We start from the raw sequence: 14266 nt of genomic DNA on the forward strand, positions 1-14266 counted from the left end.
TTCCACAAAACGTAAGGGAGGTTCAACTTGTTTGCTGGATCACCATGTTTGTTTTGCTAGAGCTCTTTCTGTTAGGACACCAGTATCTTATTTCCCAGCACTGATGCTTATCAGCAAGCTGTTAGTGAACTCTGCCCTGAAAACAATTTGATGAAAATATGACTTTTGCCTTCGCGGACACAGAGAGAGATGCTCTGATTCATTTTTAAAATTTTATTTTGTTAAAATACATATGAAACAGATACAATAAATTATATCCCAAATGTTTACTTTAAATTTTTTACAAAAGTTATCACAAACTGTACACATCATGACAGTAGTTGCAGTTGTTCTTGCTCAATATAGATTCAACCAATATGCAAACAATTACAGCTCAAAGCTCTAAGCTCCTAAACATGGAATAACTTGATAAGGTAGAATTGGCTTCGCTGGGTTTCCAGTTCCACTAATTGTTCACAACTATTACAGAACGTGTATAAATTTCACTCGGTCACAAGTCTGAGCTGTTCAAATTATCACCAAACAATAGAAATACATTGTGATGTCTCTGTTTCCATAAGTTTACGACGTCTTAAATTTTCACTTTTCAATATTTAGAAACGGTGCCATTGACAAGTATATATACATACAAATGTGAACACAAAAATTGAAATTGAAATTTGAAATACTCTAACATATCCATTACTTATATTTTCCCTCAGTAAGTGTGTTTTTAAAGTGGTGACAGGCATGCGACGAGTAAAAATATTTCATATTAAGGGCAGCACGGGGGAAAAAGCATCATTATATGCATGTGCAAGTAAGATAACAGTACATAGCCTTTTTCTAATTGCTATGTTGGTTTCTTATTACTCACAAAGGAGGAGAAGCTGAGTCAGTGTTCTGTGTTAGATGCACTGAACTTAATTTCATATGGCTTCATGTAAAAAATTGACATTGTATTTGCAAATATTTCAGAGTGTGTGTGTGTGTGTGTGTGTGTAGCTTTTTTCATGGGTAACAGTTCCCTGAATTTGTAACAGGTGAGGAAAAAAGTTGTATAATAAAGTTTGTTTTTTTTCTGGCAAATTGAAACTTGATGATTCTCTGTGTTACATTTAGTTTTAGACAAAAGCAGCCGTCTCACTTCAAGCCATGAAGCGCTGAATTTGTTGCCTGAAATGACAACTGTCCAGTTTACCTGCTGTATTGTTCGTATTTTCAAACTGTATGTTTTGGGATGAGGTCTAACCATGTGTTCAGAGGATAATGTGTTCTTTATTTTTAGCTTATGTTAGAGCAGACAAACACACAGTTTAACCCATTCCTTACATTTTGGTCTTGTTTTTTTAATTTCTGAGACGGTGAACCAAAGCTCGGCAGACCTGCTTTGCCTATGCTGCTAAGCTCTGATTGGACGGTCACTGTTTGGGGGGGAGGGGTTTTAGCAGAGAGATCACCATTTGTATGTTGGATCACTGACACATTCACTGACACGTCTCTCCTTTATATTATATATTTAGAACAACATTGTTGTTTAGTGTATTGATATCTCCTTTTAAAAACCATCCATTTACATTTTTACAACTAATCTCTAAAGCAGAATGTGGAGCCAGGACATCAACCAACGTACGATTGTTTATTAGCATTACGTCACCTTTGAGTTGCAACATGAGGGACATTTGCAGTGTAAACAACAGTTTAATTATTTTTAGTAGGAGTAAAAAGAGGATTAACTACTTCCTATATTCTGCTGAAATCAGTCTGGAGTGTACAAAAATAAAAATCAGATTGTTATTTCTAAAGTCTTGCAAGGTTTTTGGGAACAGATTAATTGTATAGTTCTTTCAAACACACTTTGATAATTTTGTGTTGTTTATCTGTTCTCACATATGTTTGCTACATGTATCTGCTACGGTTTCTCTAAATCAGAGAGACCTGCTGAATATTCTAATGTCTGCAGGTAACAATGGCTGGTTAATGGCCGGTTTCACATCTATGACTGATGAATTTTCTGAGAACTTTACCCAGCCCTTGGAAACGCTCAATTACCTGCATTCTTCTTCAGCCAAAAACCTGGATCACGACTCACTGGATTTATTGACTGTGTTTTCTATCAAGTAAATGTTTTCATGGCACTGAGCAGCTTAGCCCTTTAACTTTGTGCCATTTCAAAGTAAAATGCTAACTCGCTAAAGAGCTCTAGGGTCAGGAAAATGTTGCTCAACATATCGAAAAGGTTGATACAGCTAGTTGATACAGCAAGTGGATCACTTAGGACTTTTTGCAGCGAGGCCTACCATTCATGTGGTCTGTGTAAATGTTTGGCAAATAAAGTCTTCCCGATACTTTCAAAGCAGAGGTACGAAAAACAAGCCGTTGAACTGAATGACAGTTAGTGCTGTGCATAGCCAGCTCTGTAGAGCACTCGAAGAACTGGAGTTTGAATGAGTGAACAAAAGTGATTTCAATACAACCTTGTTTTTATAAACATATAAGAAACGTGTTGGAATGAACTCAGTTTTCATATAACATGCTCACAAGAGACTCATAGGCAACACAGCTTCTTTACACAAACGTCTGTTTTCTTACAGAGGTGTTGTTATCGCTGTACCTGTGGTCATCAGGGTGTCTGCGGAGGTTTAGGTGAAGGACACGAACCTTGACTCTCAAAGCTTGCTGCTCGTCCAGGCCACTGCAAGGTAAAACATCACAAACGTCACATGACTTTATAGAGGCGTGCCATCCATTTATGGTAACTAAGCAGGTATTTCTCTAGTCCTGAGGACACACTGTGATCATGGGCAAACTGGCTATTTCAGCCCGGCTGGGTCAGATCGCATGAGCAGCTAACGTGGCCAGATACAGGTTTGAAAAAAAAAAAAATTTTTTTAAAACATAAGCAAAACCTTAATCAGTGGCAATAGCAAAGCATTTTCATACAGTTCAATGATGTCAAATTATACCAGGATTGTCCCAAAAGACAGGAACATTCCCAAAATGGGAATAATCCACTTTTTTGCTGTCCATGTGTTTGATTATCAGGGTCCAAGTAATTTCTATTTTCAGCTGGATACCTGGTCTCAGTCTGAAGTCCTAACACATGATCCTTTCAAGCTGTCAAGCAAGTGTGTGCACTGGTTTGTTCTCATTAGAGCGCCCATCTCCTGCTCTTTTGTGTGTCAGGGCGACTTCTCTGTCCTCAGAGGGAGCACCTGCAGTGTCATTTACTGCTACTGTCCCACAGCACACGGCTAACAATAGATCCACATCCATAAAAGTAATAACAGGTCTGTAATAGTGGATCCAAGAATAGATCTGTAATCGTTTTAAAATGAGACATTGAGTGTTTATGACGCCAGTGTTTTGAAAAGAGCTACACAGGATACGGTTTTCTTTTGCCTATGATCACAGTTTTTACCAAAGCATGAAGTAGTTTTACCACTGAAAATGGGTAATCACCTGTATCACCCTTCCTATTCGCCAGGTGGGGAGTGGGTGTGGCAAAAGAGGAAAAAACATTGATAACATGTAAAATATGAAATTGCAGTAACTCGAGTGAAACAATTATCCTCTGTCAAAGGGTCTTAGCTGTCTTAGTTACACATGGTATGTTCATAGCAAGAAAATGAGTCACCGATACATCCAAGAGTCAGATGTTTGCAAAGCTGGTAACTTCTCTGTGAGCACAGAACATCTGAGATGCTGTATTTAGTAACTTGGTCCAGATTTTTTTGATTCAGAAAAAGCTCCTGTGTGCATGCTACCTGCTCATTAAACCACTATATGTCTGTTTTTATTTCTTCATGTTAAATACACACATGCGACATGTTGGTAAGACAGTACTGGAGTTGTTGGAGAGCCACTTTGACAAAGCTAGACTTTCCTCCTTTCCAACTTTGGGGCAAGCCAGCTAACAAATTTTCAAAAAATCTCGAATTTGTTCTGTCTGCAGCAAGTGAAGAAGTGGGAATATGCTTTCAGAAATATTAAATCAAGAGGAAAAGCAGCTTCTGATTATGCTGCAGGTCAGCCAGGGTCCCTCAAAAATTTTAAATAATGTTAGAAACTAAAAGGTAAATGCAAAAGAATGTGTGCACTGTATATTGAATTTTTACTATTTGGTTTTCACCTCATTTTTTTCTTTTTCTTTCTTTTAAAAATAAGAAAAGCAAAGGACCAAAATAATGTATTATACATAAAAGAAATAAGGGAAAAAGCTCAACTAGACCATTTTGTGATCACATTCAAAAATGTGATAGTCTGACATGTTGTTGCCTCACACTGTATAGTAAAATACAGCATCTTTCCTGGTCATTGTCACATTCAGGAGCTTTTAGAAAACTCTGTAAATATGAATTCTTAACAGAGGGAGGGATAGAAGAAGGCAACATATCTGTACCTCTCCCAGAGCATGCCAGTGTGTGATGGGCTTCCGTGGATAAGCCAACATCTCATTCCAGTGATCTCGTCCAAGGCCCTCAGCGTCTGGCCCGGCACGACACACACCAATTACCTCATTGTGTCCAACCCTGTTAGTAGCAAAACACACACGTTAACACAGATTTGGATGCACATTGTAATGCTAAACCGGTTTTAGATTAAAAAAAAAAAAAAAAAAGTCTTGAAGAGAAACTGGAAGCTCGTAAAGGTCAATGACTCACCGATCGTAATCCATCACCATGATGGACAAACTGACTTGTTCGACGTTCTCGGGGGGAATGTCGAAGATGATGGCCTCGTTGTACACTGGGTTAAGTGTGCTTTTTTTGGTGGTTGTTTTTCGCTTCTTTAACCTCCGTCCGTCACATATCAGGTAAACCTTCACGTACGGATCTGAGAGACATGCTCACTGTCATTTAAGGGTTCGTTCGTAGTTGACTTTGTAGTTAAATGGCAGAATTTGAACAAAATCTAACAACAAATGCTAACAGTAAAGCTGCTGAATGTCTAGCGCTCCTGTCTTTCAACTTTCAGGTGTGCAGATTGTACTAATTTGACAGACACTGATATTTTCAATAATTTGTTCCCACTGGCCTCCCTATGTGTCTTCTCTCCCATTTCCATTCTAAGTGGCCACCTGCTGTCTCTTTTCAGCTAAGTTTGATTTATGGCGTAGTTTGAGCTTTTGATGTGAGCCACATATGATTTGCTGTCGGGTTACCTGAAGAGCCTGTGATGTCCATGGCTTTGAGGTTTCTGCATTTGATGACTGTCAGGGTCATTCTCCCCGCTGTGGGCAGGTAGCACAACGAGTACATGATCTCCCCCAGGTCAATGCTCTCCTGGAGGACAAGAAGAAAAGAAAGACAACAGAATGCATTTCGTCCGTCTGTGAATCAAAATACCAAAGTAATGCAGCAGAGGCATGAAAACATTGTGAAGTCATCTATTAGCGTCAAAGTTCTGTTTGAGGTTTGAACTCGAGAGAGACGTGTAACCTTCACAAGCATTTGGAAGCAATTCTGCATTGGTTAATTTTCTTTGCGGTTGAGCAAAGTTTTATCCAAGACTACTTTTCCCTGGCTTGTTGAACATGTTGCTATAATCTGTTTAACTGTAGTAACATATGGAAGATTAAGAAAGAAAGATTATTTTCCCGCATTGGCAGTTCTCACTTCTACACAAATGTACTTTAAGAACATCTTAATCTGAAGTAACTGAAGCTGTCCTCGGGTTTATCGACACAGGGGGCAGTTTTCAGGTTAATCTGTGGCCTGCAGTTTGAGGAGGTAAATATTCTTCATACCAGAAAAGCAAAGCCGATGAATGGCCTAAGTGATATTCTGCTGACTAATTTAAGTGCTTAAAAAACACATTTAACTCTCAATTGACAACACGTTTCAATACCCCAGCAATTAGCAGGAAGATGTATTCAGTTCTGCCCTTTGAGCGGCCTGGAAATGCTTTCAACCAAAACCTTTCCCTGTCAATATTATTTACACTTAGGTGCTATTGATCAGCACACACCAGGTGAAAGCAGCAATCTGTTGTGGCTCATTGTGTAAAAAAAAAAAATCAAAATGGTTCTTGAACTCAGTAAGCAACTAGAGGGCACATGACAGCGATAGAACATGATGTGTGTCCCACGTTTTGCAGCAGTTCAGAATCAAAAAGATACTGCAAATGGCCTTTTCTTGCAATGTTACAGGTTCTGCATTAGCAGCTACTCTCTTGTACTCTGGCTGATGACCCAACTCTGCAATGCAGTTCACTTAAATCTATAAACAGGCTTTATTCTGTTGGCAGGCCTCTGGCACGTACTGAGTATACAAGGCACACAGACTGTGGCCTTGCCTTGCATTATTATCTAATCCACACCATCAAACTCGATCGAGTAAAAAGAGAATCACATCTCGTCGGTTTGCAAGCAAATCTGAATATATAGTTCTTCTGCTGCTATTAATATGCAGCTTACAGGAGCTAATGCGGACCTGAAAACAATGGCTCAATGTTTATCACACTGAAAACATTCATAAATAAAGCAGAGGCTCTTGAGTATACTGTGATAAGCATTAATGTAGGAGTGTAACGCATTCAGGGCTGAATTACTGTGCATCTTTACTTTAGTCGTATGTATTTAATGATTGGATAATTTTACTCCCTGTTGCTATATTTACATCTGCAGAAAACCCAGCAGTTTATGGAAAATGCATGTGGGTGTTTGGCTGATGAAATGCATTTCCCATAGCATTTGAATTATGCAACGTGTTCCACCTGCCACTTCTGTGGACCAGTGTTGATGAATTCAGGCTCTTAGAAGTGATTCAGTGCAACACTTCATGTTTGGACCGTTCCAAAAACAGCAGAAGTTCCCATTCACTCCGTTTTTTTTGTTTGTTTTTTTTTTCCTGAGTGACAAAGACAGAAGTTTGGTGCAACATTTCTTACATAGCAACAGTGTCCACATACTATGTGAGGATCTGGCAGTGTGCTAGTGTGAACGCCAACTCACTGTAGTTGCGGCGTGAATATCCTTCCACACCACCGCCTCCCTGGAAAGATCAGAGAGTTCAAAGAGGTTGTCCACCACCACTTCGCCAATCATATCGTGGCTGGTGAAGCGGTCAAAGTCGTAGACGCTGAAGTGTAGCTTGCGGTTGCAAATCTCATCGTAGGCCACAGGGAAACAGAAGGTCTCGTCAAACATGGGGTTCAGGTTCTTGCGGTGGACACGAGTCTGGAACTTCTTCTTCCTCTCTGGCAGCAGGTAGATCTTCACGTATGGGTCAGAGGTGCCCGTGAAGTCCTTGGCGGGCAGGTCTAAGGCCTTGAGGATTCTCACCACCAAAGCCTGCTCCTCGTAGTCGTAGCGCAGCGAGAAGCTCAGCTTTCCGCAAGTCTCCACGGGCTCTTTGGCCTCGCCCTCTGAGTCCACAGACTTCTGCTTGTAGAGTTCGGGTTTTATCCTTCCGATGCTCACTGTAGAAGACTGTCGGAGAGGCACTGTGTCCATGCTGAAGTCAACACTGGTGACATTCATCTGACGAGGCAGGTGGCGCCGGAATGAATTGTGCCTGTTGAAAAGGGTAGAGGGCATCTGGTAAATGTCTCAAGTGTCAGTGTTATGCATGAGTGGCTTTGTTATGATGGGCGCTAATGGTTTGTCAGGAGAGGCTACATCTAAAAAGCATGATGCATAATAATGTGGAGTTTGTGGAACATGTTTTGACATACTACAGTCTTTTAGAGTAGCTCAAAAAAAAAGTTTTTTGTTTGGTCTTTGACTTTCTAGATTATCTAGTATGGCTGTAACTCCCACTATGGGGCCATTCTCAAGACAAGACTTAGCAGTAGTGACACTTTGAGGTAATTTGTTTGGTGCATGTTGAAAAATAGTTTAAAATGCTAACAACGACCTAGCCACTCACATGACATACATGTATTGTCCTTCGAGTCTGGTAAAGTGGCTTAACAAGCCAGATTTGGTGGACATACTAAGGAAACTCTGACAAAGAAAATTCAACATCCTGCTCTTTCCCGCTGAACACAGCTGGGTTTTCCAAGCACAACCAGACAATAACATCACAAGTGGCCAAACTAATTGACCATGGTTTGAAGAAAAAAAACATCTCTAGATCTCCAGCATTCAGAGACTGAGCTCTTATAAAAATTACCTGAAAGCTGCAGATGTCTGTGAGGTTGACATCTTTTGAGAAAAACCATGGTTGTGTTTGACTTGCCAATCTTGTCACCTAGCAACTGGCCCTCCTCCTTTCTGACAGTAAGACAATCGCAGCGATCTGACAGCCGTGGCACAAATGATACGGCACAGGAAGCACAGCTGAAAATTAAATACTACACTCAAGTATTGTAAACAGCAGAGAGGGCTGAGGGTTGTCTAAGAGCCAGCACAAACCTCGAGGGAGAAGAGGAAAAATTCCCTGAAATACAACAAAACATAAACTGAACATAGATTAGCAGCAACTATTTGCTTTACCCCTCAACTTTTAATCCTCTCTTAATCCACCAACACTTTCCAGATGGAAAAAAGTTGGAATTTATTCTTGCCCTAAGATAATCTCTCAACATGACCTACAAATTTAACAGTCGTGTTTGCTGTGTGCTGTCGAGGAAATGCCAATATTTCTTGGCTGTCCATGTATTAGAGCCTAAACAATTAGCTGATTGAAAATTATTAAAACAATTTTGATAATCAGTGAAGTGGTTCCGGCCTCTCAAATCACCAATTTTCTGTTTATCTTCTACATTTTAATAAAATGAATATTTTAGGGTTATTGTTATTGTTACTGTTACTGTTACTGTTACTGTTGTTCAGCCAAAACATGCTTTACGAATATGTCATAATGGGCAACAAACAATTCACTGATAATAAAAATAATCTTTAGCTGCAGCCCTGCCAGGCTTCATCCACTCGCTGGGTTAAATTGGCCAGTCGGTAAACGCAGCTCCTAATAGAACATTATTTCTTTCAGTCTGAGACAGAATTTGATTGAGAATCTCCACCTTGTCTTTGTTGTTGTAGTTTCATTAGGCTGTAAGGTGCCAAAAGAGTAGGTGGAAATGTTGAGAAAGTAGGCACTGTAATCTTTAACCTGGGCTTTCTGCTTCCCTGGTGGGTGTGTGATTCATGAAGATGTTGGACTCAATATAATTTAATTAACGGGCCTAACGACAAACCAAAGCGAGTGTCAATGACGGCTTCCTCTGAGAAACTGGGCGCAGCTGCCTGGTGCGTCTCACCACAAACCAGCCGTCCACCGTGACAGCTCCCGCCCCACAGCACTGCTAATTGTGGACGTTCTAGTTTAAACACAGTGCTGGAAAACAAAGAGAAGCAAGAGCTGATTGTTTAATTACTGTGGTTGCTTCCCGCCGTTACCATAGCAGCTTGACTCACACGTACAAGTGATTATAGGGTTCGAACTGAAGAAAGGAGTAATGCCACGGCCCCTGGCAGATGAGCCTGCAGGAGGTGTTTTTTTTTTTTTCTGGTCAGACAGAGTGAGACACACAATTCAGCATGCACAACAGCGTTTCAAGGTCACCGGCCAGTCCCTGACACTCTACATGACACGTGCCAAACCACCTCGAGGACACTGGCCACGCTGTCACGAACTGTCTGGAGGTTTTTGCACTGTGTAGGCACCAATTTTGTGTGTTTCCTTTTGTAGCATGGGTGAAGGAGGAAAAACCAACATGGGTTCAAAAATGCTGCTATTATACTGTAATGGTAAGCAGCAGATACAGTACATGTCTACAAATACTGTAGCTTGTCTTTGTTTTTATGTCCTCAAAGCAGGGGGCAGGCGGGGACGGGTTATGATTCCACTGGGTTGATGGAGGATACCTGGAGGAGGAGGTTGGTTCTGTGGTCTGCCTCTGGATTTTAGCTTGCTGGTTGAGCTTCTCCTTCAGAGCTGTTTGCACCTCGGCAGGGATGTCAGGAGACGTCTGGCTGATCTTCATGGCCGCCTCCAGGAGCTTGACCGAGCTCCGTCCATTCACCTTAACTTCCAGCGGGTACTTCTTCTCAACCTCCGCCACTTTACTCTCGGCGGGGGAATTGGGTGGAGGCGCCTCGGGGAAACCCACATGGAGACCATTTTCAGCGTGGGCTGACAGAGCCTTGCTCCTCCAAATAGGCCAGCACAGCTTCCAAAAGACAAAGAGAGAGACTACCAACAGGGCGAGGCCACAGAAACCTACGACCACAGCAAGGAGACTAATAGAGATGTCTACATGTAACCATGGAGAGACCAGAGGAAGACAGAGAAGGAGACACATAAAAAGGAAAGGAGAAGCAAGCGAGGGACAAAATATGACAGACAAACATGCAAGGGAGAAAGAGAAAAAAGGAGAGAAAGCAAGCTGTAAGAAAGAGGGGGCAGCATATGCACCTGTTTGATAAAGCAGGACAATATAAAGTCATAAAACCACAGTCAAGGAGCCACAGCATCAAGAGAAACACATGTTCAGTGACTGGAGAAGAAAAAACAAACATTTGGTGCTCCCATCTGCTCCTGACATTTCCTGTTCTTACTGGTATTTAAATCCAAAGTTTGCACCATGTATCATATTTACTGTGTGGAGAGGAAGCTTGATGCAGATTCTACAGGCAGGTTTTCACGAATTAATCAGACTGACACTGAATAAATTCCCCAGACTGCAGAGTGGGAAAAAAAGAGAAGAAAAGCCAGAGAATCAAATCATTCCCTCGGTCCGATAACAGACCTCAGTCTGCTGTCCACCTGTTGCTGTTCCATCAGTCTGGACTGAGCTGCAGCAAGATGCGTAACAGGTAGAGAAACACTTTCATAACACTTCAACGCGTAAAACCCTCTGAGCTAAGCGATGTAATAAAGTTTGAACAGGTGAGAGATGAAGAGTAGATTCTCGTCTTTTCCCCCAAACGCTGCAGCTGCTCAATCTCTTTATTTTAAAGGAACAGAAGAAATAGATCAATGGGAAATAAAATAATAACTTTATTCCATTTACCTGCGTGTCCTTTACCTGGTATGCTGCTCTCCAGGGGAAATATATCCGAACATTTCTCCCGGTCTACGTGTCCCGTGAGACAAAGTTCCGTAACGATTTGGAGAGCCCTTTGGCACAAGGTGATGCTGTCCTCCGTCCGGACACTCATGTCTCTCCTGTTAAGCCATTGCACGCCGGAGGATCCGGGAGGGCGGCGGTTCATTTGGGCACCTTTTATGCGCCGCGGAGTGCAGCCTGTCCGCGGGAGACAGCAGGGTGGCGCGCTGCGTCCTGATCCATATCCAGCGCGCGGCGAGGACCGAGTGGCCAGACGCGCTCCCTGCGTTTGAATAACAGGCGGCGGGGAGCTGGAGTCCAACCCTTGCTGCGTCCAATTGCAATGCGCGTCAGCTTGCGAGTGAGTGCTGTTGGTTGCTGACAGTAACGGGATTACTTTTTCTAGTAACGACTGTTACGAGTGTTCCCATGAGGGACTGGCGACCTGACTGAGACCCCGCCTTCCGTCCAACGCGCGCTGGCTTATAGACTCCGGTCCTCCCATCCCCCAACAGGTTGTTCTGTCTCCTGTGACCCTGAGTAGAAAACATACCTGTGCAAAATAACTCATCATCTTCCCTCGCGTTTGACATTCCCACCTGTAAATCAGATGGAATGTGATTCACTATTACTCAAACTACCTTGATGGAGTCACGTGACTACAGTTGCTCTATTGGTGTTATAGACCATAGACCTGTTTTACATCATGTACAGTACATACACTATACTTTTCAATACATCAGTATGACTCTTAATAAGTCTAACTACTTGAATATTTATGTAGTTTGTTTTATATACGTGTGTGTGTGTGTGTGTGTATTTGTAGAGAGAAGAAAAAGCAACAAAAAAATCCTGAATACTTTGGCGTTTACGTGTCTGTGGAAAACTTCTGATTCGTTTCGTTTTATTCTCGACCACAGAACCTGAAATTCAGGCATTTATAACAGCCTCTGAATGAAAACTAAATTACTTTTTTTTTAAAGTGAGAAACCTGGACATTACATTCAAAAAGTTCAAATTTGAGGATTTTCCATCATGGCTGCAACAAAGGCAGATATTGTTGCCTCTGCTGAAGAAGCACAGACCTTATCCAGCATCTTTTCACTGGGTTTTTCTATTATTTACACTCCATGCCAGTGGGGGGCACAAAACCGTAGCCAGGGGAAACTGGAAATTGCGGTGGCAAAAGAGAGAACAACAACAGCTGCAGTGAAAGACTGACAAATACAGCTGAGGGTGATTCAGAATTTTGGAGCCATGGTTACTACACAGCACCTGTCCTGAAGGAGAGAGGTCGACAAAGGAAATGAGTCGGAGCAGGAAACAAAAACCCTTCATGCAAGCTGCTTCTTAGCTGATCATCAAAATAGTTTCTCAATAGATTTTTTTTTTCTGTCAATCGATTAAGCAGTTAGTGGAATTTTCATCGTTCCCCAGTTTGGTTTATTTATCTATTTGCGTATTTGTTTATCAGTTTGTTTTTCTTTACAATGAGCACTCCAGCCTCGTGGAGGTGTTAGCATGGCTGTAGACTCTTGTTTGTCAAAGTCATCGCTCCTGTCCACTTTAACTTGTGTCTGACGAGAGAGGAGCATCCTCTGTTGAAAATTGTGTCCCTCTTGCCCGTAATGAAAGATGTATCACATTTTTGAGTGGGAAGCCCAACATTGTCAGAACCAAAAAGCTGTTTGGCAGACCTGCTGAAAGAGGAATTAAGCGACAGAAGGGCAAAATAATCATGTGCTAGACTGAATTGGAGTTGGCTAAGCAGACCCAATTCAGTGCCATGCAACTGGTATGAATCACATATTGATGCAGCCAGCAGTTTGGCTGCGTGGACCATAATGTATTCATTTAATCGGGCGCTGCTCTTCAGCACTCTGAAGGACAATTAAAACACGCGCACCTGCTTGGAAGCCTCCTGTGGCATTTTTCAATCGCAGATGACTTCAGTATATATACCAGGCACCATGCCAAGCACTGTATCAGCCTTTTGTCCAAATGCTTTTCTGTGTTCGACACAATTGGTGCATCTCTTGCCCCCGGAGTGTTTGATTTCCCGTGGTGGTTCATTCCCAGCCTCAAGTCTCCTGACAAGAGGGACGTGAATCTAGAGGGGGCCGTCTCCCAGACAGCAGTACATACATTGTGAGTAAACTGTCTGGGAGATTGCCTTTGTGTCTGAGTAAATGTCCTCTGTTTATGTCTAGAACTGGTGCTGGCCGAGCCTGCTGGGACGCTGGCATACTGCTGGAACACCAGCTCCTCTTTAAAATGCATTTTAATGGCAGTTACAGGTTACTAATTGGTGCGGTGAAAAGAGGGAGTGCTGGATGATGAAAGGTTAGTGCGTGATTATGTTAATGCTAACTTGTAAACACAAAAGTAATCACAGCACAAATTGTCTGTATTTGCCTCGTTGGTATTTTCATTAAGCTCCCAAACACAAAGAAAGAAGCAGGAAAAAAAATTGCACCACCAGCTGTGCTGTGTCGTCCTATCAGGACTGATTTATACTGTAATCATGTCTGCACCGCGGCGGCGTCTTTGGTCAAGACGAAATTATGGTGCAGAGGAAAGTGCTATTGTTTATTCTCAATTTAGGACAAACAGCAGCAACGAATCCTCAGACCTAAAGAACACGACCGGCTGAGAGTTCCTTTCAAATCAAGAAATGCTTTTTTAAAATTAAATTCAAAAACACACCTTATTCATTTTTCCTCCAACTTTAATCACATCTAGCAACTTTGTCTGTCAGGAGGAAATAGACCAACATTATAGAGACACAAACACTGCAGAGGGAGGTTGGGACAGTTGGACGGGGTCGACAAAATGTCTGACTTTAATACTGCAAGGGATAAAGAGAAGGTCACTGTTTGCTTTCTGTATCCTACCAACAGTCAGCGTCTGTTTCTTTAAACTACGACCACAGTTGCTCCCGCAGGGTCATTCAATGCCAACTCACCCAGCATTCAGAACTTTTCCCACATTCAAGAAACCCTAAGCATAATTTACAACAAGGTCACATCAATCTAATACACATTTTCACATGGTTTTCTTGAAGGTTTTAGGAGACTTTGTATGAAATAACCCAAACCAGGATCTTTCCCTGACACCAGCCAATTCATGTCCCCGTCTGAACTTATCCAAACTTCAACCGTAGCTGTGTAAGATCAGAAAACAGGTTTTGACAAACTGCAGCCTCCTGCCAATAGCAACATCTGATCGGAAAACGCTTATGTCTCTCTCCAGAGTGAAATGAATGTTGTTGTTTTTTTCATCAGATGTGAAC

The 14266-nt window shown here is 41.9% G+C and overlaps 1 protein-coding gene across 3 annotated transcripts; it reads right to left on the minus strand.

Annotated features, from left to right (window-relative positions):
* Positions 1-1601: 1601 nt before the first annotated feature.
* On the minus strand, positions 1602-11212 carry syt10 (synaptotagmin X). Of its 3 annotated transcripts, none has more exons than XM_041030498.1 (7): positions 10939-11212; positions 9791-10178; positions 6935-7496; positions 5144-5264; positions 4644-4815; positions 4382-4511; positions 1602-2674 (listed from the first exon to the last, which is right to left on the minus strand). In XM_041030498.1, exons 1-7 carry the CDS (start codon positions 11138-11140, stop codon positions 2603-2605), a joined length of 1647 nt encoding a protein of 548 aa, XP_040886432.1. In that variant the 5' UTR covers positions 11141-11212; the 3' UTR covers positions 1602-2602. The 3 variants fall into 3 exon arrangements, with proteins under 3 accessions (XP_040886432.1, XP_040886433.1, XP_040886431.1); XM_041030499.1 differs by having other exon boundaries at positions 10954-11187; XM_041030497.1 differs by having other exon boundaries at positions 1602-2681; positions 4359-4511; positions 10939-11187.
* Positions 11213-14266: the final 3054 nt, after the last annotated feature.

The sequence above is a fragment of the Toxotes jaculatrix genome, chromosome 22 (assembly GCF_017976425.1).
Source record: "Toxotes jaculatrix isolate fToxJac2 chromosome 22, fToxJac2.pri, whole genome shotgun sequence".
Classification (NCBI taxonomy): Eukaryota; Metazoa; Chordata; class Actinopteri; family Toxotidae; genus Toxotes; species Toxotes jaculatrix.